Source organism: Homarus americanus, unplaced genomic scaffold (genome assembly GCF_018991925.1).
Source record: "Homarus americanus isolate GMGI-L3 unplaced genomic scaffold, GMGI_Hamer_2.0 scaffold56249, whole genome shotgun sequence".
Lineage (NCBI taxonomy): Eukaryota > Metazoa > Arthropoda > Malacostraca > Decapoda > Nephropidae > Homarus > Homarus americanus.
Window position 1 is genome coordinate 12,014 of NW_024735130.1, and position 24,249 is coordinate 36,262.

General features: G+C 43.3%; 1 protein-coding gene across 1 annotated transcript in view; it reads left to right on the forward strand.

Annotated features, from left to right (window-relative positions):
* Positions 1–24,249, forward strand: part of LOC121870789 (putative neural-cadherin 2) — a gene marked incomplete at its 5' end in the record, with an annotated part of 122,825 nt that overhangs the window by 7,817 nt on the left and 90,759 nt on the right. The window contains 1 exon segment of the mRNA XM_042372742.1: positions 18,706–18,882. Coding sequence (XP_042228676.1) covers positions 18,706–18,882 — 177 coding nt within the window.

Sequence of the window (24,249 nt, forward strand, 5' to 3'; positions counted from 1 at the left end):
CGCCATTTTGTTTCAATCCATGCCCAGTGAATCCGGCTGAGTCTATGGCAGTTTCCAGCTGACCATTGCTTTGGATGGATGGATGGTTGGACGATGCACAGATTCCCAGCAGATCCTGAAAGAAGGAAAGTGTGGGAAAATAAGTTCAATCGTCAGGGTCGGAAATCCACCGTGTCGAGTAAGATTTATGGTCATACAGTACAGTACTGTTAAACACTTGGAGAGATGCTTCCTCATCCTTTAGTTGGAAATTAGTATTATAGAAAGTGAGTGAATATCATCTACGAGAGAAGCAGGCGATTGCCTGTAAGAGTGGAAGATACTGAGGGAAGTCTAACTCTACTCTCTCTTTATTACCACTATTATTGTTATAAGTAGTTTTATTAAAATACAGGAAATCTACAATTTATCAATTGCTTAAAACGATATTCTGCAATATTGAATTGTGAACTAATTGTGAACAGTTTACTGAGCATTTATTGTAACCTGAAGTTTGTATACTGTAGGCTATGTTATCCTATGATTAAACAAAGTGCGTGGCTCAGTTGAAGCAAAATGACGTCAAATTCAGTTTGTCGCTACTCTGTATACAGGGACTAATGTTGCCCGTCCGTATGTCTTTCTGTATATCCGTCAGTTTGTCTGGTAAAGTGTATTTTGTATGGTTCACAGGTGTGTTTTTGTGTGTATCTACAAGGTGGTGTGACATCGTAGCATTATTTCTTAACTTACCTGTCATACAGGCATCATAACCGATGAAGAAGGGGGAGTGTGTTAGTTTTTGTTTGTTTACGACACATATTACACATTTACCAAGGTTTATTTGTTTAGAGGAATGAAGCAACTGTTCCTGACATATTATCGGTCCAGTGTAAGAGGATGCACCTGGGGCGTACCAACGGTAAGGAGGCGTACCATATGTCCCAACGGGATGAAGAAAATGTACTAGTTGAGACTGTGTGTGAGAAGGACCTAGGTGTGTATGTTGACAATGAGCTGAAGTTCTCGGGCCATTGTGAGAAGAAGGTAAATCAGGCAAATAAATTATTGGGTCTTATAAGAAGGTCGTTCAGATATCTAGACGGTCCGTCCCTCGTGACGATCTTCAGGAGTGAAGTGCTTCCCCATCTGGAGTACTGTCACCCCATCTGGTCCCCGAGATATGCTAGGGACTGTCAGTTGGTTGAAAATGTTCAAAGGAGGGCCACCAAACTGGTGCCTGCACTTCGGCATCTCAGCTACCCTGAGAGATTGGAGCGCCTGAACTTGCCTAGCTTATACTACAGACGGGCAAGGGGGGACCTAGTTGAGGTTTATAAGCATCTCAGGGGGCACTACTCAGTTGAGTGTCCTTACTTGGAGCTGGCGGACGCTCGCCCCACAAGGGGTCACAGCTCAAGATTGAAGAAGCCGCAAGTCCAGAAAACCGTGAGGGCAAACTTTTTCGGAGTGAGGGTTGTAAACTCTTGGAACAATCTACCAGAGAGTGTTGTGACGGCACCGAGTGTGAGCTCTTTCAAGAGAAGACTTGACCAACACTGGAGCGGGTTCAGGTACATTCAGGAGCCGGTGCATGCCCAGTATTTGCCAACAGTGCGTGACAGAGACGTGACCGATCGCCCGGGCGGCTAGCGAGCCGACCTTTTGGTGAAGAATATAAAGGAAAAGAGACGTGACCGATCGCCCAAGCGGCTAACAAGCCGATCAGTGGCGAAGAGGATAAAAGTAAAAGTAAAAAGTAACGTTAGCTAAGTGGCTGGTGTACATGGAAGACGAACCAGCGTGACCCCTGGTGGTCTATGTAAAGGTGTGGTGCCCTCCTTCAAACAGCAGGTGGCCCTCAGGGGTCTGACGTAGTTTGCTGAATCAACCTACGGCATCGTCTAGCTTGCTTCTGGCACATAAGTTGAAATGCCCATTTTTTATAATTGTATACAACATTGGTTCCCAAACTGGGGTCCATGGACTTCAAGGGTCCCCGGCAATATTTCAGGAGGTCCACGGTGGGCATGAAGGGGATCCACAAGAATTTTGGAGGTTCCCCGAGGGGAAGAGTAATTTTTTTTTTTTTTTTTTTTAATAACGTGGCCTCCAGCCTCCCCCAATAGCCACACCTTCGCCACCATTTAATTACCTTAATAATAAATATCCTAATACATAAGTAGCTATCCTATCTGTGATAAATTAGTTGAGCCGCAGATCTATGCGGCATTCAGTGACAGTACCCTCATAGTCAATATCTGCAGCAGTTGTCGGAGTTGGGGCAGAAGCTCTCGTTCCCCTGAGGCAGAGCAAAGCCGACCGAAGGAGAGAGAAGGACAGTCGACATCTCATCCAGGCTGTAACATAACTTCTGGGCTGCTGCTTCTGTTCGGAGATCAACTCCACGAGTCTGGCGTAGAAACATCTTGCACTTGGTCCCATCCCACCAGAGGTTGTGAACACTAGAGGAGTGAAGCTGCCTTGATCAACGTTTTGAATTCTCTCCCCATATGCCCTTAGCTTGTCGTTCTTGTTCCTCCTATGTGCAGCATCGAGAGCTAGGTTACGGTGACATGCGGCCATGAGATAAAAAATCCTGATGTCGAAGAAAGCTCGCTGTCCCCGCGTCCAGAATCCTCGAGCACTGACGTCCACACGGGCTTCGTTAGATGTGTTTGAAGTCCTGTGTTGGAAGATCTCACCATCCAATGGAAGGAGGGTCGGTTCTACCATGACATCCCGGCAGATTTCCTTCAACATATTTGCTGTGAGATCCCTTACCTCGTCATGCCTCATGCATATGAAGCCCCCCTTCCTGCACACCATGGCGTGATCGGCATCATAGGAAGAGCCACACACGCATTGGGAGGGCAAACCTTCTACTGGCCGACCGTACCTTAGAGCATTGGCATCTATAAATTCTTGTTTATTAAGACTGAAACCATTTGCCCATATCGGTAACGTAGTTAACCAGTTCGAGGCGCCCACCTCCTGCGCTATAGCTACTTTTTTTCAAATTTTCTGGTACCTGCAGCAATAGTTGCTGCAACTTATCATTTTGGCAGTGCTGTCGATCTGTCGTAATGGATCTACGAATCTTATTTACTTCTGCTGGTATCCACTTCCCCTGTTGCATTCTGGGCTATTATGTGGTCCGTAAGGGCTGCCGTGAGCTTAAGTGAATTTTGATGTTCAGTGGCAGCAATCTCCTCTGGATTTGTTAGTCCCATCCCTCCCAGTCTTGGTGGAAGTGCAAGAAGTGCTCTTTCTGCTGGGGTTAAGTCAGGGTGTCTCACTAATTTGGGAATGAACTCGACACTGATAGCTTCTTCCAGAGGGTGGCGGAGGGGTCCGATATCAGGGATAGTATGCATCAGGTAGTTCCAACGATGCTTGACTCCATGGGTGAATGCAGCAAAGGCCGCATGTGGCTCTGTGTTAGCAATCTCAGACAGAGCTTGGATTTCACTAACCCACTCATTCACCTTTCCCGCTACGTACTCGGTCTTGAAGTCCGTAGTGCCAATTACTGCGCCTAGATGTCTTTGGCCGTCCTTAGTTATTTTGACCTCACTTCCGCCAAAAACCTCCAATGCCCGTTCATAATGTTCTGGCTTCACGATGAGGAAGGACTTGCTGGCGTTTGGGTGGTACCCTATTTGTGGACCTCGCGATGTTACCAAGTCCCACCACTTTTTGATGCCCTCCACTTTTCCTGCTCCTGTAAGGTCATCAGCATATGCCACTTGTTTGACCCCAGTTGTTTCAAATTTTATTTCTTGTTGGAGCACTGATAGGCCAATTGCATACATTGCCATTGCAACAGGGTCCCCCTGTGTTGTTCCCTCGGTTGACTGTAAGATGGTATCACCTCTTAGAGCCTTGTTGTTTACTATGTAGAGGTCTGATGGATTCCTATACGAATTTTCAACATACATCGCAAAGCTTGGACACTTGATCTTGATGTTGTGCAGTGCAGCCTTGCGGTTAAGTATGTTGAATGCGTTTGAAGCATCCACCAGGAGAACGGCCTCACAATCACGCTGCTCAAATATCAATCTCATGGCGTGAATGGCAGCCTCCCCACCAGCCTGGTGGCCAGCACACACTTGTAGGTTCCCTGCTGCTGCCCTGACATCATCCTTTACCACCTCCATTATGCATTTTCCGATGATCCGCCTCAGCACTTCCCCCATCCCTATAGGTCTACATCCTGGTTTCTTTTCCAGAGGAATAAGGCAGCAGGCCGTTAGGGCCTGGAGGCGATGGCAGCAAGAGGATGCAAGCTTTCTTGCAAGGGCGGCAATGGCAGTGCAGAGATCGCTTGCTACAGGGCCAAACTTGTTTGTGCTGAGGATGACTCTCCAACCGTTTGCATCCAGACCTGAAGGGCCGGCTCCTCCTCGAGTCTTCAGTGCCTTTTTCCACACCATCTCTCCTGTTATTTTCTCGAACAGGACAGAATTTGGAGGGATATAGTCACCCTGGACCCTGATGCCTTCGTCTTCGCTTGCAGGGGGATGTTTCTCTTTCAATAGTTTTAATGTCTCTCTGTTTATTGGCATCACCCCACCGGAGGATTCCTCTGTGAGAGATCTTACCGCAAGAGACACTTTTCCCACACGCATTTTGTTTCCAAATTTTCTTGCCACTTCATCGGTGTTTTGCTTTCCGTCACCCGTAATTTTTAGTCTCTCCTGCAGTGTTCTTGCTTCACATTGGAGATCATCTGGGGTCCCAGTCTGCCACATTGCCAATCTTCTCTTCATTGCTGCCACATTTTCTTTGTGCTTAGCCTTTGTGTGTGTCCTCTGACAAAATAGATGTGGTATTATTGCCAGTATTTGAAGAGCTAGAGGTACGAGGAAGCGGTCCTGAGTGTAATCAGTCATGAAGCAAGTCATCTCCCGAATCATTTCTCTAGTGGCCGCACACTTGGGTGGTTCAAATAAGTTAGCGGGCGACCACTTGACAATTTCTGAGTTGGTTTCTTTGACCCATATGTCTGCATTTTCCATCGACATGCCATTCCACTGAGGTGGCTGTCTCTCATTCTCCTCGTGGACACCTGCTACTAAGGGAGCAGCATTTATTAGTACTACATTTTCGGGTTGAGTAGACCCACTGCTATCATTTCGGATATCATCTGGTGGTTGGGTCCCGGCGATATCCACTGTGGCCACCTGCGACGTGGGTTCCGACACTGGTCTCGCTTCTTGCAATCCACACATGGTCGGTTGTTTCTCGCACAAACACAATTTGTGCAGTTTTGGTTCGGGTTAGCACAGACGCAGCAATGATTGTTACCAGGCATAGTGAACAGCACCTTCCGCGACAGTTACCTCCGCCTCCGAACATCTGATTTAGTCCCAGGCACAAGATAATACTGGTTCTTATGAGGGAAGGGCGGAGAGGTGACAGGCTGGACTGCTGTGTCCAGGTAGTAGGGGCATACGTGCGCGCGTGGGTGTGTAGGCTACCCCCCACCCCCCCAAGGGCGACCATCCATACGTCAGAATGATACACTTTGGACAGGAATTTGTCACACCAAGCACTTGCTTATATATCCTTGGCACAAATAACCACTATTTATATGGTCTCACTGGTGTAATATCAGTTATATATACTCACTTGCTTCGTCGAGACCCTACATGAAGTGTCCTACTATGGTGGGGAGGCGACCGCATGGGAGCACTCTCGGCCCCATAGGGGCGAGAGTCTCGAGACCACCCCTGTCAAAGTAGGCCTATCGACTCTGACCTTGGCTCCGAGCCTCGCGTTATTCCACTGACCCAGCGCCGCCAGGTCACCACTCGCTTGGTGATCGCCGGTGAACACACGGAATATTTACAATTTATGCCGTAAGGGATGAGAAGAAACTTTGGGTGGCAATGCTTAGGGTGACATCCGATATTCACCGACACATTGTTAAATTCCCGCTCCCACACAACGAGTATATCCCCACCAATAACCCTTTAGATCAGGGAGGACACGCCACGCCACCACATTTATTTTCATACTTGTGTTGACATCCTCGGACAGTGAGAATAAATACGATTGTGAGCATTACATAAGAAGATGAGCTCACGTGCAGAAATATAAAGTGACGAGCATCACTGAACACACCGTCAGTGAAGTTTTTCATCTGTTTCCTTTGATGCCTTACATTAAACAAAACTTCATTCTACTGTAGAGTTTCCGTCTAAGAATCTCCCATTTTATATCAAAACACTTGAACAGGCTAATGTTCTCGCACTCAAAGCTAATTAAAATATATTTTTTTTATTATTTGTGATCAAAAGATCACACCAACTCAAGACCGTATTATCAAACAATTCGAGAAATTTTTACAGGTTTATTTTTATTTCTTTTTCGTTGATGGTTTAAAATTCAGTGAGAGAACAAGTTTTAGCGGTATTGGAACATTCAGATCCTTACTGTAGTTCACATTACACCTACAGCAGCCAGGGCAATAACATGACGGAGAGGAGCGACTCTGGTGGCCCCAGAGGTCCGGTCGTGTACCAAAATATCCACCTAATAGCCAAGTTTTACTGGCAATACCACCAGTTATCCTCGAGGATTTCCTCAGGAGATTTTGCTGTATACAGATCTCGGCTACTTCTCCCAGGCAGAATATTATGCATAAAAATAAGGGAGGACATTAGCTGGAAAGTTGGAGGTTATTGTTACAAATATAACAAAATTCAATGTACAGTCCCGGCCAAAAGTCTTGTGCCAGGCATTTTGTCTGACAACGTCGTTGACACGTCGCACAAACACATGATGGAACTACCGGACCCATAGTTTAAGCGTCGCTCTGTGGTTTAAAAGGCGCATTTCATCCTGGATTGCAGCAATATTAGGAACAAACCAATAAATACTATTCATAATTATTTCAACCTAAACTGAATGACAAGAACCAATGTATTTGCGAGCACAGACGAAATGCCTCCCCGCCCAACCTCCCCCACACACACACACGCCACGCTACACCGTCTGCTATACACCTCGATCATGTGAACAATCCATTCTATGTCGTGTATATGTGCACATCCTCTTTGAACTACACCGTATATCGGTGATATGAGTTGTCTTATGTGAGTGTCAGGAGGACAGGTATAAAAAACGCTGCATAAAGAGTTACTTAATTTCAAGTCATAGCAGAGAGTAGGGCGGCAGGAGTGATCTGAGGTACTCAAGTAAATTTTTCCTCTCGTTCCTACTTATCTTCAGTATCACATTTCATTGACAATCTTACTACCATTTTTAGCATAATCAAGTGCCACATTTGATATATTAACTTTACATATTACAAGGTTCTGTGGTAATTTAAAAGATAACAAAACACCAGTGGAACACCCCGACTGAGAAAAATACGTTTTTTCTTAATTATGTTTAATTTACAAGATGTTTAAATTAATTCATATTTATCCAATTCGTGTGTGAGAATTGGCAAACTCAAAATATAAATGTCGCATCAAATGATTGTTTTCCAATTCACTTTGAAAACTGCCGATTTCAAATTAAAACAATTCAATCGGCATACAAAATGCCGAATTTTAAGGAGAAAATGTCGATTCAGTGTGAAAAAAGGTGTACAGTGCTGATAGTAAATGTAGTGTCAATGTATGGAGGGATGTAGTAAGCAACAGAAACATAGAATACAGTAAAGTCATATTTACATTCGTTCCTTTGAAATCCAACATTTACAATGGTTGGATAATTGTAGAAAGATCCGATGTAACCAACACTGCAAAATACAGTATCTCACTAATGCATGCGAGATCCCTCATTTATACGATATTATACTAAGTAATAATGGATCCTGTGAAGATTAAGCACCCCGGATTATTTCACCTTCTGATTAACCGTCCTAGCGTTAACATAACCTAATACTAACCTAATTTAACACTAACCTAACTTAGCCTAACTTAGCCTAACCAAACCTAACTAAAATAACCTAACCTAGACTAATCTAGCCAAACCTAACCCAATTAGAGTTAGGATATTTGATCATTAGGTGAAATAAACTCGGGTGCTTATTCTTCATTTCATTCATAATACTAAATTTGTACGTAAGGAGAGGATTTATAAACAGTATTAGTTCCACCGCAAGACTGTCTCAGGTCAGGTGAATAGAGGTTTATCTTATACTTACGCAGTGGCCATCCATCAGGACGCCTCAAGGTCAATATTTAGTGACAATATTCAAATATTGACAACATAATGACTGTGAGGCTGATAGTGATGGTATTGACAATACAAAAACACTGATGGCATCTGTATTGATGGGCTTCAAAATATTTCTAATATTGTCACTAAGAATTGTCCTTGTGAGGCTAATATTGTCAATATTAGTCCAGTACAGCAACGGGCGCCATGGAGTGCACAAGTAGGCCTACTGTGGGTCTTGCTGATAACGACAGTGTGTTACCTACCCAAACAAAGTGACGCTCGGGATGTTTTACGGTTTATTCATACATATAAAGAATTACTTATGTTATGGGATGTGACATCAAAGGATTATATGGACAAAGTAAAGAAAAATGCAGCTAATGATAAGATGTTAGTTTTTCTCAAAGAAAGTAAGAAAGGTGCGGTTCGAAAATAATTGTGACAATCACAGGTTCCATCACTTTTATCTTGTAGTGGACATCTCCCCTACAACTGCCTACAACTGCGTAGCGGCGTCACCAAGCTGCTACCATCCTCCCTAGCAACCAACCAGATGTTACCGTATCTTAGCAACGGAACTAGTGACCGGCGACTTCTCGGGTTTTCCCAACATGACTCATAGCGGCTGCTGCTGGGTATATAAGCTCTGTCTCTCCATTGAGATTCATTCTGACCATTCTTCTTGAACTAGCAACACCTCCTCCTCCGCCGCTGCCTGGCTGCCTTAGCTCCTCCTCGCCTGCCTGGCGGTCCTCGCTCCCGCCAGCGAGCATGGCGACCCACCAGCTGTCCTTCTCTGAGCTTCCTCACCAACCAACTCTCATTCTGCACCTCCAGCACCAGACTGTCTATCATATAACTTATATATTATACAAGAAAACTATATTAGAGTTTCCTTCCATCCTGAGTGCTAGACAACATTAATATCTCGATACCCCTACAATGGTGACTCCCGGAGATTAGCACTCACACAGGATGGAGGAGACACTGATCACGCTCCCAGTCTTCAAGCAGACACCGGCTCCTCTTCCTGCCCCAAGCACCACATCCTACGACCCCAGCACACCCGTCCTGCCCCAGACGCTGACCCAGGCGCCCACACCCCAGCAGGCGCATCTGACGACTCAGTACCTGCCGTGACGGAAGCACACAACATCCATCGCCTCCACACCCCCCTCTTTTCTCCCTCAGGTACTCCCTGCTAATGTCCTGCACCCTGCTGCTGTCGTGGACCCAGCTGCTGTCACGAGCCCTAATCCGCTTCTGCTGACGCAGCCTCTGCTCCTGACCCAGGCCCACACACACCCCAGCAGGCGCATCTGACGACCCTGTACCTGTCGTGAGGGAAGCACAACATTCATGCCTCCACACACCCTTTTTCTCCCTTCTCCCACAGATAGTGTGTATCTAGACAGTTGTATTTCAGCGATCGGCTCATCACGCCATCGCCGTTGTCTCACATGAGGCATGCACCGCCCAGTCTGCCTCACATGTGCTAAGCAACTCTACAAACAAGTCTCCTACACCGCCTGGAGGGAAGGGGGAGTATTGTAGTGGACGTCTCCCCTACAAACTGCGTATCGCATTCCAATGTGCCGCCTTCCCTAGCAACCAACCAGATGTTACCGTATCTTAGCAACGGAACCAGTCACCGGCGACTTTCTGGGTTTTCCCAACATGACTCATAGCGGCTGCTGCTGGGTATATAAGCTCTGTCTCTCCATTGAGATTGATTCTGACCATTCTTCTACAACAAGCAACACCTCCTCCTCCGCCGCTGCCTGGTAGCCCTCGCATCTCCTCGCCTGCCTGGCGGTCCTCGCTCCCGCCAGCGAGCATGGCGACCCACCAGCTGTCCTTCTCTGAGCTTCCTCACCAACCAACTCTCATTCTGCACCTCCAGCACCAGACTGTCTATCATATAACTTATATATTATACAAGAAAACTACATTAGAGTTTCCTTCCATCCTGAGTGCTAGACAACATTAATATCTCGATACCCCTACAATGATAACGCCAATGACAACTGCTAAGGCAGAAAGGTGCTTTTCAACCTTGAAAAGAATCAAAGCTTTCTTGCGGAATACCATGGTGAATGACCGATTAATTATCTGCTTTACCAATGATATCCATTGAAAATAAAATGATCACAGAAATAAAACACTTATGAAAAAGTAACTAATCACTTTGCTACATCAAAGAGCCGTCGCCTGGAGTTTATTTTTAAGTAATGTCCAGCTGGTCCCCAGAGTATTCATGACATCAACTTCAGCTCATAAACTGGACCCTAAGGTAAATAATATTTTTTTGTGTGGCAAGTTTGAAAAAATTGCAGTCTCCCTGCATTTTATCACGACCCGCGGAAAATATTCGTCCATTGGCTGTCCTCAGGTTTTGATACGAGAATAGGTTTTTTGGTGTTATACTCAAATCTGACTTTCATTTCTTGTGAAATTAGCAAGTAAAAGGGGTTTATATCAAATCAAAGTCAATAAAACTTAACCGAACCGAACTTAACCTAACCAGGGTTAGGTCAAGAGCCCATTTCACGAATTGGGCAATATTTCATAATCCTAACCTAACGAACTGAGGAAAATGACTTTGCCCATTTCATTAACTAGGCAGTTTCACAAACGTGGTGTAACATATATACACAGTTTTGTGAAACACCGTTAAAGCTGGTAATGAATCAGTTTGAAAGTTACTAAGGCAAACGTACTGCTTCCTGTTTGTTAAAAGAGAAGCGAACAATTTGTTACTTAATTCTCTAACACGCGATAAGACGGTGTGGTCAGTCCTGTGGGCTTTTGAGAAATCTAAGAAAACATCGACTCTGTATAGCCAGATAAAAAAGTATTGAATTCTAGGATTTTCAATTTTTTCCGGAAAAATACCCTATACTTGCTGTATAATATATAACAGTAGTTGGCAGCAGTGGAGCAGCTGTCTTAATGATGTGAAAAGGATTCTTGTCATTAACCCTATCTCTGTGTTATCTAATCTCATCTAACACTTCGTTCTGAGATACAGACAAGTATCTCAGGGTGAAGGAAACCTTGCTGAGAACATGAGTGGTATACTGTACTGTATATCTATTAGTAGTTGTCTCACTCCTGTATTTTATAGATTTGTTCTGTTATTTTTGAAGACACTGAAGTACTCTACTGTTTATTATTTCGGTATTTTTCTTCATTTTTATATTTCTATCAAAATATATTTATCATACATGTCTTGTGACTTTAAAACATAAGAATGGAGGAAACTGCAGCGGGCCTATTGACCCATACTGGGCAGTCCCGTTTATACCCAACCCCTATTGCTCAGAAAGCATCCAACCTATGTTTGAAGCTATCCAGCATATTCGAGTTAATGATGATATTTGGTAACTTGTTCCATTCATCCACTACTCTGTTTCCAAACCAGTGTTTACCTATTTCACGCCGAAATCTAAATTTGTCTAATTTAAAATCATTGTTACGAGTTCGCTCTTGGTTGGATAGTTTGAGTACCTTTGTAATGTCCCCTTTGTTTAACCCTGACTTCCATTTATACACCTCTATCATGTCGCCCCTCACTCTACGTCTCTCGAGGGAGTGCAAATTAAGATGCTTTAACCTGTCTCTGTACTCAAGGTTCCTAATGCCCAGGTTTAGTCTTGTCATTCTCCTCTGGATTCTTTCCAAGGATTCTATATCCATTTTGTAATACGGTGACCAGAACTGAACTGCGTAATCCAGGTGAGGTCTCACAAGTGCTAGATATAATTTTAAGATGACTTCGCCAGTTTTGTAACTAACACTCCTTTGTATGAACCCAAATACTTTATTAACCTTGGTACTAGCAAAAACACATTGTTTACTTGGCTTAAGGTTCCTACTTATCATTACTCCTAAATCTCTCTCGCAGTCGGATTCCACAATGGCATCGTTGTTCATCTGGTAACTGGTTTCCCTGTTTACATCTCCTATACTGAGTACTTTACATTTGTCCACATTGAATTTCCTCTGCCATTTTTCCGATCATTCGAAAAATTTGTTTAGTTCTTCCTGTAGGCTCGTCAGATTTAATTACACGTCCTATTTTAGTGTCATCAGCAAATTTACTTATGTTGCTTTCTATGCCGATATCTATGTCGTTTATGTATATAATAAATAATAATGGTCCAAGTACCGAGCCTTGGGAACTCCACTAGAGACATTGCTCCAGTGAGATTTAGTGCCGTTTATGCACACTCGCTGTTTCCTGTCCAGTAGCCACGCCCTAATCCATTTAAGGATATTACCTTTGATGCCATGTGCTTCTACCTTTCTAATTAGTCTTTCGTGGGAGACTGTCGAAGGCTTTGCTAAAGTCGAGATATACCACATCATAATTGTGCCCCTCGTCCACCGATTCGAAAACTGATGAAAAGAATGTTAAAAGATTAGTTAGACATGAACGCCCGCTTGTGAAGCCATGTTGGGACTCATTGATCAACTTGTTCTTCTCCAGGTGGTTTTGAATAGAGTTTGAAATGATTGATTCTAGTAATTTGTCTACTATTGATTGGGCGGTAGTTAGAGGATAGTGATCTATCCCCCTTCTTGAAAATCAGTATTACATTCGCTATCCTCCAGGATTCTGGTACTACACCTGTTTTTAATTACATGTTAAGCAACTTTGCTAAGGGCATACTAAGCTCTTCCTTACATTCATTTAATACTCTGGCAAATATCTCATCGGGACCAGGTAACTTATTAGGCTTCAGTTTGTCTATTTGCTTATTAACATCGTTACTAGTCACTACTATCTCGCTTAATTTGTTTTCTTCACTATCTCTGAATAGAGTCGGTGCCTCGGGTATCATGTTTAAATTTTCGGTGGTGAAAACTGTTGAAAAATATTTATTCAGATTATTGCTCATTTCTCCGCCGTTATCAGTTAGCTCGCCGGTATCTGAACGTATTGGTCCAAGCTTATCTCGTGTTTTAGTTCAATACATTTGGTAGAATCCTTTGGGGTTTGTCTTCGCCTCCCCTGCTATCTTCAGTTCATAATTTCTCATCGCTTTTCTTATCTCGTTCTTAACCTTACCGGCCAATACCTTATAATACTCCCGGTGGTAAATTTCGCCACGATTTATCCTTCTACCTATAGCCTTCCTTTGGCCAATAATGTTCTTTAAATAATTATTTATCCATTTAGGGTCATTGTTGTCTGATCTGAGTTTTTTGTATGGTATGTTCTGCCTTTGTGCATTAAGTAACTCATTATTTAAATTGTTGTGGAACTCGGCTATCTCAGATCTCGTTATCAGGTCGGTGTCATCTGTCAGGTTCACACCCAAGCGCAACACCCTCTCTCTCAGCTGCCTCTTTAAACTATCAAAGTTTGCCCTTCTGAAATCTGGGACTTTAATGGAATTCCCTTTACGTCTGACCTGAAAATCTAACTGGAATCTAATTTCTTTGTGATCGCTGTTTGCAAGTTCGTTCCCTACCTCGACATTGCTAATGAGGTTTTCTCTGTTCGACAGAACTAAATCGAGTATATCATTACCCCGGGTGGGTTCGGTTATATGTTGACTTAGGAAACAGTCCTGTATCGTTTCGAGGAAATCCTCTGATACCGAGTTACCCTTAAGGTCAGTCCAATCTATTTGGCCAAGGTTAAAATCGCCTACTATACAGACTTTGTTGTGTATGGAAGCCCTGCGCATTTCATCCTAGATAAGTCGCTCACTAACTCTATCAAGATTGGGAGGTCTATATATTACTCCAATGATTAATTTTCCCTACCGTCGATTAATTCTATCCAAATTGTTTCTGTATTCCGCTCAGTTTTTATTTCGTTATTTATTTCGCACTTCAGATTATCCCTGACATAGATTGCTACTCCGCCTCCTTTCCTGGACGGCCTATCGGTATGGAGCAATTTGGTATTCGACAGGTAACTCAAGTGAGTCTAGGTTGATCCATGTTTCAGTGAATGCTATTATATCGATTTTTTCGGTACATACCAAGGCCCTAATATCATCCATTTGTTTCTCATACTTCTACTGTTCGCGTAGTAGACATTTAAGTTAGTCGTGTTCTGAGTTTAGTTTTAAACTCCCTGTCTAATTTAGCTTTGTCATCATTCCTAACACTTTCCCTGTAATCTTTCACTCTGCTTACCGGCTCCCACTGCAGTCTCCTCCACTCCCGTGCCCATATGTTCCCCTAGCAGTTTAAAGACTTTGATATCTTTTGAACTGCCCCCTCTAGAGACCCAGCCAGGGTTGCCACCCCATCCCGAGACAGGTGTACCCTATTAGGGTGTGTCATAGGAGGGAAGATCAGCTAAAACTAATGGCCCATCACTTTTTTGGTAGATTTTAGTGTATATAAACAGAAAATAATTTCAGTTTCAATATTTTGCAACCTTTTGCTAGGTAAGTTTTAGCGTGAAATTTATCGAAAATCTAACGTACAGCTGCATTAGTGCATTACAATTAAATAGTGAACATGGCTTTCTGACTTCATTCTTTAACAACCCAACTAACAATATATTTTTCTGTTTCAGATTCTGGTGCATTTATAAGTTGATAATATTTGCGATGGCTGCTTGTGTCAGGACGAGGAACCAAAAATCCAGCCATCTCAGTCACTATCTTGGGTCTGGGAGAGAGCTCCTGAAGTCGGAGTTGCCTATATTGAGAGATGCTTTGAGATACGGTGTTTTAATCAGGCAAATCAGTGAAAAGAACCAAAGAACTTACACAAACAAAGACATTGCCAGTGATATGACCACAGTGTCTTGGCACAGTACACTTTGGCTAACGCTCAGTTCAAGCCTCCAGTCATAACAAGTCAGAAGAAAATTAGTGAGAGTCTGCTAGCCAGTTGGGAAAAGGCAAGAGATATCTCTCTTGGGAGAGGAAAACTTGCAGTTAAGGACAGCTTTGCCAAGCAACTGGACCAGTTATTTGATATAATTACTTGCAAGTGCCCAATTGTTCTCTGTCCTGAGTTTGGATGCGATCGTGACTGTAAATCCGAGGCCCACATCTCCTGTATTTGCAAGCGTGAACTGAAGATTCCTGTGATCGAACTGGCATTTGTCAAAGCACAGAGAGAGAAGACTGGCAGTATAGGGGCTCTCATGATTTCTAGCCAAGATATTCCGGAGTCCAAGAGACAGGAGGCTGCCACAGAGAGACAGAAGAGGAGAAGAGTTGCCGAGGAAAAGAGACTTGAGAAGGCCCAGGGTGAGGTAAAAAAGGCCGATGATTGGAGTCAAGCTGATTCAGAGTTTAATGACTTCCCATGGCTGATCCGAGTGCTGACCAGGAGAATGGTGACTTTGTCCCTAACCCAGAAAATAATGATCCCAAACCTTCCAGGCATAAGATTCGAAATAGGAAAGATATCCCGAGCATAGCTCTGGCCAGCATGCGACACCACACTGGTCTCAGAGAAACTGCAGAGATAGCAACAGCTGCCTGGATTGACGGTGGTTTGATAACACCTGATGATGTTCACCTGTGATAGATCATAACAAAGTAAGGAGAGCTCAGAGAAACTTGTCAGTAACCTAGAAGAGGAGCTTGATAAGGGGATAAGAGAAAATGGAATCAATTGTTTGTTCTTTGATGGGAGAAGGGATGACACTAAAGTGTTCATGAAAGTTGGAGATTCTGACAAGTTGTTCCCCGCCATGGTGAAGGAGGAACACTAATCCTGCTGCAGTGAACCACGAGGGAAGTATTTGTGGCATTTCACTCCAAAGAAAGATGACATCAGGAAACCAGCTGAGATAGTGGCAGATAACATTGTGAACTGGCTCAGAGAGAGGAACGTAGACCAGACCCTGCAGGCCATTGGAGGGGACAGCACCAACACGAACACAGGGTGGCAAGGGGGGGTCATACAGTGGATAGAGCGGAAGATTGGGAGGAAGCTGGTCTGGATTGTATGTGACCTCCACACCAACGAGTTGCCACTCAGACATCTGATCCAGGAGCTGGATGGCAAGACTCTTTCAAACAACAGATGGTCTGGTCCTCTTGGCAAGATACTGGACTCTGCCACTGAGTTAGAAATAAATCCGAGCTTTGAAAAAATCACAGTTGGCCCTCCACTCGTTGAGCTTGCACATACTGTCATTGACGACCTGAGTACTGACCAGTACTATGGTTACATGATTTACAGTGCCATCAAAACTGGGGTCATGCCTGATAGACTTGCTTACCTGCAGATAGGTCTAGTCTCACATTCTAGGTGGCTCACAACGGCTCTCAGGTTCTGCAGAATTTGGGTCGCTCATCATAAACTGAAAGGGGAACCAACTACAACCTGAGACTTATTGTCCAATTCATCGTGAGTGTCTACTTGCCAAATTGGTTCAACACCAAGGTCAAGTCATCGTTCTCCGAAGGTCGAGGCATGTTCTCTTCCAGCTTGAGCTCCTGAGGAGTCAGCCAAGGAAGGTTGTTCAGATTGTGGAGCAGACTGTGAGGAGATCTTCCTGGTATGCTCATCCCGAGGCAGTTCTGCAGACAATGCTCTGCAGTAAGGATGAGGAGGAGAGATGAGTGGCAGTCAAAAAGATCTTGGATATGAGACTTATGAGAGGATCTGGGCATGACGAATCAGTTGGTGACGATTCCTTCAGGGTCAGGAAGACTCCTGAAGTCAATCTAGGTGCCAAGATCCTCACTGATCTCATAGATCTGGATAACATCCAGGCTGGCAGTGAGCCCCCTCTTACCTGCAGCCTCACCAATGTTCAAGTCAGAGCTTTCCTGGACAACCCCATGCATGTCCTGCTGGCCTCACACCCAGAGTATAGGCGTTGTGTACAGCAAGTGGCCGAGGCCAGCAGTCACGTCTACAGCCAGGAGGAGGAGAGAGGCTACATCCGAGCTCAGGTGGTCAGCAGGAGGGTGATGAGTAGAAACAGAAGCAAGAAAGACATGTTCTCTATGGTGTGCAGCAACACCGGGTCGTAGTAGTAAAACCGGTTTTGTATTTGATGATTTTGTTTTCTAAAGGAATATTAAATTTAATAAATGTGTCAAGATCATTCGTTTCACTATTCTGGATCATTTTCATCCTAATAAATTAACCTGATACATTTACTTTACTTTAAATAAGCCATTTAGTGGTGTTGGTAAAAGGGTGGGAATACTGAATTTTCATAAGATTTCAAGTTAAAATTTACCTAGCAAAAAATGAAAACTTTTCAAATCTGAAGATATCACATGATTCTGCACATAGAACTACATCATTAATACCATGGGCCGATTTTTCAAACTCAAAAACAAAAATTCGCCTCCGTATGACACCCTAGCACCCTATCCCTAGCATAAAGGTCCCTTCTCCCGTAGAAGTTGTCCCAGTTGTCAATGAATGGGGCTGATATTGACTTGCAATATCTGTCAAGACAGCTGTTGACACCAACTGCCCTTGACAACCATTCATTGCTAACTCTCCTTCTACTTGTAGGCAGGACACCACATATGATAGGGATCCCTCCCTTAGTCCTAATATGATCTATAGCTGTCTTGAACTTATCAAGCTCCTCTTCACTCCTACACCGGCCAATATCATTGCCTCCTGCACTGAGGCAGATAATGGGTTTGTTCCCATTACCAGACAAAATATTGTCCATCCTGTCAACTATATCCCCCACCCCAGCCCCTGGCAAACACACCCTTATCCTATTTTTATTTTTACCACAAAAGCCCCTGTCCATGTACCTTACCTGTGAGTCACCAACAATTAAAGTTTTTATACCTTCCTTGTCATCCCTGTCCCTGGCTGTACTAACATCCAATTCGTTTATCAAGGGACTGAACGAGTTGGTACACTTAACTGTTGTTGACGTTGTCGTCGTATCCTTGGTGTGTTTCTTCACCACCAGTTTGGTCGTCCCTCTCCTCACAACCTTCCATTCCCCAGAGTTATCGGCTTTCCTTGTCTCGTTTCTTCCTTCATCCTTGCCAGCTCTTCCTTTAATTTCAAGTTTTCTTCCTCTAATTTCAGGTTTTTTTCTTTGGTACTCTCTAACTCGGCCCACAGAAGGGCGTAACCCCGTTCACCAGTCGCACTAGCCATATCTGATAATTATCCCCGGGAGCAGAGCTAAGCAGCCGTGACCTTTCCTCTAGTGAGGTCAGAACACAACTTAATTCAACAGCAGTCATACCTTCAACAATTCAATTACCCTGTATATAAAAAACTTCCCGTCACCTTGGCAGAATTCGGCGTCCAGTATTTCAATAAGGCTTACTCGTGTAAAGAAAATAAACTCTGATATCTAATTAAGAACCTCACCTAGTATTTCTGTTCCATAGATTTTTTTTTGTAGTTTGATCAAATATACTGTGTAGCTTCCCTATTCTGATGTGCCTATTGATAAGAGTTGTTTATTACATTATTTAGGATCTAATTTTTCAACATCAAGATTTCTCCCAAGCAAAAACAAAACCGGAATATACAGAGTGGCATCACAAACTTTGATGGTTCATTTAAACTAGACCAACTACGTATTATGATCTAGCGTACCCACCTTAACTCCAGGGTCGTGGTGGGTGGAGCGACGCACGTCACACTGACACAGCCTGGGTGGAGGTGAAGCTGCGTGATGTCAACGACAACCCACCACAATTCACTCGCTCTCACGCCCACGTCACCGTGAGGGAGGACACCGCCCCCGGCACCCTCCTGGCTGCCCTCCCCGCCATTGATCTTGACATGGTAAGTGAAAAATCCTACATGTTATATATAAAGTCTTCAGTCTATTATAATCTATGATATATTGGCTATTATACAGTTCATACACGGATTCAGACATAACAATTTGCATTACAAATTTAAGTGACCATTTAAATAAAAATAGTCAACTTGGAAGTAAGAACCAAAATACCCTCTCTCCATCTCACACATAACATCCCACACATCTCCACACCACCCTCCACCCCCACACCATTCTCTTCGCTAAATAAGGATAATCGTCGATAAGCTTACAGTACAAAAGAAGTTTTTACGAAAAGGGATATTTTTTGTTTTTGTTACACCTTAATGGAAATTAATTCTTGTATGGTAGAATGTGTTCTCATTCATTTAAGACGTCGTTTGCCATCATATAATAGCCAAATTATACTTTAAGTATAAAAAAAAGTTTGATTAAGGAATTAAAATCAATAAACCTTAGTGATGGTCAGTTCAAAACTGATATGTTACACAAATTTATTTGTCAGTGGCCCAAGGTAAAAAATGCTTTGAAAACCTTGGATCTAGATGTAGGATAGTTATTTAGTGGGTCACTTATTTTTTACCTGACCTGACTAGTCACGTCGCCCCCTTCTCTTGGTAAAACGTTACTCTGACCACCTACGTGATACGGGTAGTCCCCATCAGAGGTTCACGGCTCCATAAGCTCGTTGAACAAGCTTTGTGTGAAATATAACAAAGTCTACGACTGCTTTTGTATCCTGGTGGTCCAGCGGTAGCGTTCCCCAGTCACAGTCAAGGGCTCCTGGGCCGTGGGTTCGAATCCTGACGGGTTGAGACTAAAGAGAAATACAAACCAAGGTGTATATATACAGAGGAGGGTGAGACCAGGTCCACAATGGTCAGGTATTAGGTAATGACCCTACTAATCTTTAAATAGCACACAATGGTTGGTGGTCAGATCAGATGGTCAGGTGACCCGACCTTCTCACCTGATTACAAATCTTCTTAATTACAAATTTGTCCAGCTTGTACATGCCGTTACTCAAATTCATGTTGAATGTTTCGGTATGTTTAATAAGACTGGATTCTATGATGTTCCTACTATCAATTGAATTACATGGTAATATTGAGGAGGCATTATCCCCGTCAATGCAATGCTTGTTATCCCTTAAATGAACAAACAGAGCATTGGATTCCTGGCCTGTCCTAACACTGTATTTGTGTTGTTTAATTCTAGTTGCAAGATCTTTACCTGTCTGGCCTAAGTAAAACATATTACATTCCTTGCAAGGAACTTTATAAATGCAACCAATTGTGTTGTTGGGGGAGTTCTTGATTAACATTTGTTTAACAGTGCATGAGTTTTTAAATGCCACATTGACGTTCCAGGTTTTTAGTTGTGAAGGAATGTGTGAGAAATTTTTGTGAAATGGTAAAATTAAGATATTCTTATGGTCATGGGTGGGCTTGGGATCAGTTCTATAAAAAAATTTCTTAGTAATGTTTAGGCATTTGTCTATGGAAGATCTAGGGTATTTAAGGTTTGAGCCAATATTATATATATATTTGTATTCCTCATCAATGAATTTCGGACAGCAAATTCTCAAGGCACGTAAAAACATTGTTGAAAATACTGACTGTTTGACTTTATTATGGTGTGCAGAATAATAATGAATGTATGAACACACATTAGTTGGTTTTCTATAAATACTGAACTTAAAAGTGTTACCTATTCTGTGTATCAGACAGTTTAGGAATGGCAATTTACAGTCTTGCTCTAATTCCACAGTGAATTTGATCGGGGGGGCTAAGTTGTTAAGTTGTGGCAGGAAAGCTTTTAGGTCCTCATTACATGGCCAGAGACATAATACATCATCAACATATCTAAACCAGACTGCTGAAGGTGGTAAAATATTACTTAATAGTTTCTTTTCAAAGAATTCCATATATAGGTTGCTTAATACAGGTGAGAGTGGATTACCCATTGCCATACCAAATTTTTGAGCACAATATTCTCCATTGAATTCGAATTTGCAATCCTTAATACATAGTTTGATGAGTTCGATGAAGTCGTCTTTCGAGACGGGCAGTGAAATATCATCCAGGGAATCTATGAGGAACTCTAGTAAATCATCAACTGGGACCTTTGTAAAGAGTGATGTTACATCAAAACTGACCAGTTTAAAATCATAATTAATGTGTAAGTTATTGAGTTTATCAACCAGATCCATATTATTCTTGATATTGGAGTTAGAAATGTTGCCAACTAGGGGATTTAGTAAAGAAACTAACCATTTAGACAGTTTATAAGGGATTGACCCAACTGAGCTAATGATCGGTCTTGCTGGGTTATTGGGCTTGTGGGTCTTGATTACACCGTACATGTACTGGCAGTGGAGGGGACGTTGAAGTAAGATGTTTAATGAGAGTAGCTTTGCCTCTCAATAGGGACTTCAGTTTTTTGTTGAACTGAGTGTTGACAATGTTGAGAGGATTATTTATGAGTTTAGAATATGTTGTAGTATCACATAAAAGGTCATTCATTTTAGAGATATAGTCATCTTTGTTTAAAATCACTACTGTGTTGGCTTTATCTGCTTTAGTGACATGTAGATCCTTATTTTTCTTAAGGGCTTGGATTGCTTTGGTAATCTTTCTGGGCAGTTTGGAATGCAAGGCTTGGACATAGATGCATACACACCTTTACACATGTTCACTTCTTCACTTGTCAAATTACTGAATTTCTCCAAATTGCAAAATGCTCTGGCTATGTCAACACTGTCGACTCCCTTGTTAGAACCATCAAAACTTAAACCATAGCCGAGGGCACACAAGGTATCATTGTCTACATATAACACCATCCATCATCACTACAGATCGGTAAAGTAGTTTCCGAGATTCTCGTGCGGACACAGACATACTTCTTTGTTATATATATATATATATATATATATATATATATATATATATATATATATATATATATATATATATATATATATATATATATATATATATATATATATATATATATATTTATAGTTTGTTTGAGTGTGTGTGATGGCCGCAGTGTAGTTGAAGCAGAAACAGTTTTCAACAGAGGACTTATTGGTAAGACTTTTTTTCTTGGACTTAGATTATGAATATCCTGGGAACATGGCAAAGTCAAATACATATTATGGTCAACATTCTTGATCATAGAATTACCGCGTAAAAATTTCGTTACACAAACTCACACGTATCATAAGATCCACAAGATTCAGTTGAGCTACTACACATGTTATACAAGACTAGCTGCCCTGTCAGACCGAGCGCTTACCCTCGCCTCGCACTGATACATAACTACCACCGCAGCTTTAAGGGATAGAGTGAGTATTTGATTAACCCAGACTGCTCACAATTATTGACAGTGAGCCTTACCCTCATTTACTTAAAAGCCATCTCCAAATTAGTGAACTTCTCATCAGTGCTCGAGGTTCTTTAACCCCTTGTGTAAAGGAACTCTCTGCTGAATATAATCGTCTGGCGTTAGCCAAATAAAATATCAAATGTAGCATCCAGTCGTGAAGGAGTTACACAGTTTTCTATACAGTGGTTTCAAGCTTAAAGGTAAATATTCTAGGCTTAACTAGATTAAGTGGCATTGAAATGCATGGTAGTTTTGTTTAATGGTGACTATTGAATGATGTTAACTTTAATGGTCTCATAGTATGATCTGATCTATGTTCTTGAGGGTACTCTGCATGATAGTTTAATAAAAAAAATTGGCAATCATGAAAAATATCATGAAATGAAGGCTAGTTTTAGATGGTGAGGTGAGCATTGTCTTGTAAGGTGAGCATTGTGTGGTGAGGTGAGCGATGTGTGGTGAGGTGAGCGATGTGTGGTGAGGTGAGCGTTGTGTGGTGAGGTGAGCGCTCTGTGGTGAGGTGAGTGTTGTGTGGTAAGGTGAGCGTTGTGTGGTGAGGTGAGCGTTGTGTGGTGAGGTGAGCGCTCTGTGGTGAGGTGAGTGTTGTGTGGTGAAGGTGAGCATTGTCTTGTAAGGTGAGCATTGTGGTGAGGTGAGGTGTGTGAGGTGAGTGTGGTGGTGGATGAGCGTTGTGTGGTGAGGTGAGCGTTGTGTGGAGGTGAGTGTTGTGTGGTGTGAGCGTTGTGTGTGAGTTGTGTGGTAAGGTGAGCCTTATTTGTAAGACGAGCGTTGTGCGGTAAGGTGAGTGTTGTGTGGTGAGGTGAGCATTGTCTTGTAAGGTGAGCATTGTCTTGTAAGGTGAGCATTGTGTGGTGAGGTGAGCGTGTGTGGTGTGGGGTGAGCGTTGTGTGGTGGTGAGGTGAGTGTTGTGTGGTGAGGTGAGTGGGTGAGTGTTGTGTGGTGAGTTGTTGTGGTGTGGTGAGCGTTGTGTGGTGCGGTGAGCGTTGTGTGGTGAGGTGAGCGTGTGTGGTGAGGTGAGCGTTGTGTGGTGCAGTGAGTGTTGTGTGGTGAGGTGAGGTTGTGTGGTGGTGAGTGTTGTGGTGAGTGAGTGGTGGGTGGGTGTTGTGTGGTGAGGTGAGCGTTGTGTGGTGAGTGTTGTGGTGGAGGTGAGTGTTGTGTGGTGAGGTGAGCGTTGTGTGTGTGGTGAGCATTGTGTGAGCATTGTGTGTGTGAGGAAGTGTTGTGTGGTGAGGTGAGTGTGTGTGTGGTGTGTGAGGTGTGTGTGTGAGGTGAGCTGGCGTGTGTGTGGTGAGGTGAGTGTTGTGTGTGGTGATGAGCGTTGTGTGGTGTTGGTGAGGTGAGTGTTGTGTGGTGAGGTGAGCGTTGTGTGAGGTGAGCGTTGTGTGGTGAGGAGTGTGGTGGTGAGGTTGGGAGTGTTGTGTGGTGTGAGTGTTGTGTGGTGGTGAGTGTTGTGTGGTGAGGTGAGCGTTGGTGGTGAGGTGAGTGTTGTGTGTGTGTGTGTGAGGTGTGTGTGGTGAGGTGAGCGTTGTGTGTGTGAGTGTGTGTGTGGTGGCGTTGTGTGGTGGTTGTGTGTGAGCGTGTGAGGTGAGCGTTGTGTGGTGAGGTGAGCGTTGTGTGGTGAGGTGAGCGTGAGGTGTGTGTGTGGTGAGCGTGTAGGTGTGAAGGTGTGCGTTGTGTGTGTGGTGAGGTGAGTGGTGTGGTGTTGTTGTGAGGTGAGTGTTGTGTGGTGAGGTGAGCGTTGTGTGGTGAGGTAAGCGTTGTGTGGTGAGGTGAGCGTTGTGTGGTGTGGTGAGCGTTGTGTGGTGAGGTGAGCGTTGTGTTGTGAGGTGAGCGTTGTATTGTGAGGTGAGTGTTGTGTGGTAAGACTAGTGTTGGTGGTAAGACGAGTGTTGTGTGGTAATTTTAAAGTATGTACAGTGCCAGAACAGATTTTCAGTCGCCGAGTTTTCAAGTATTAG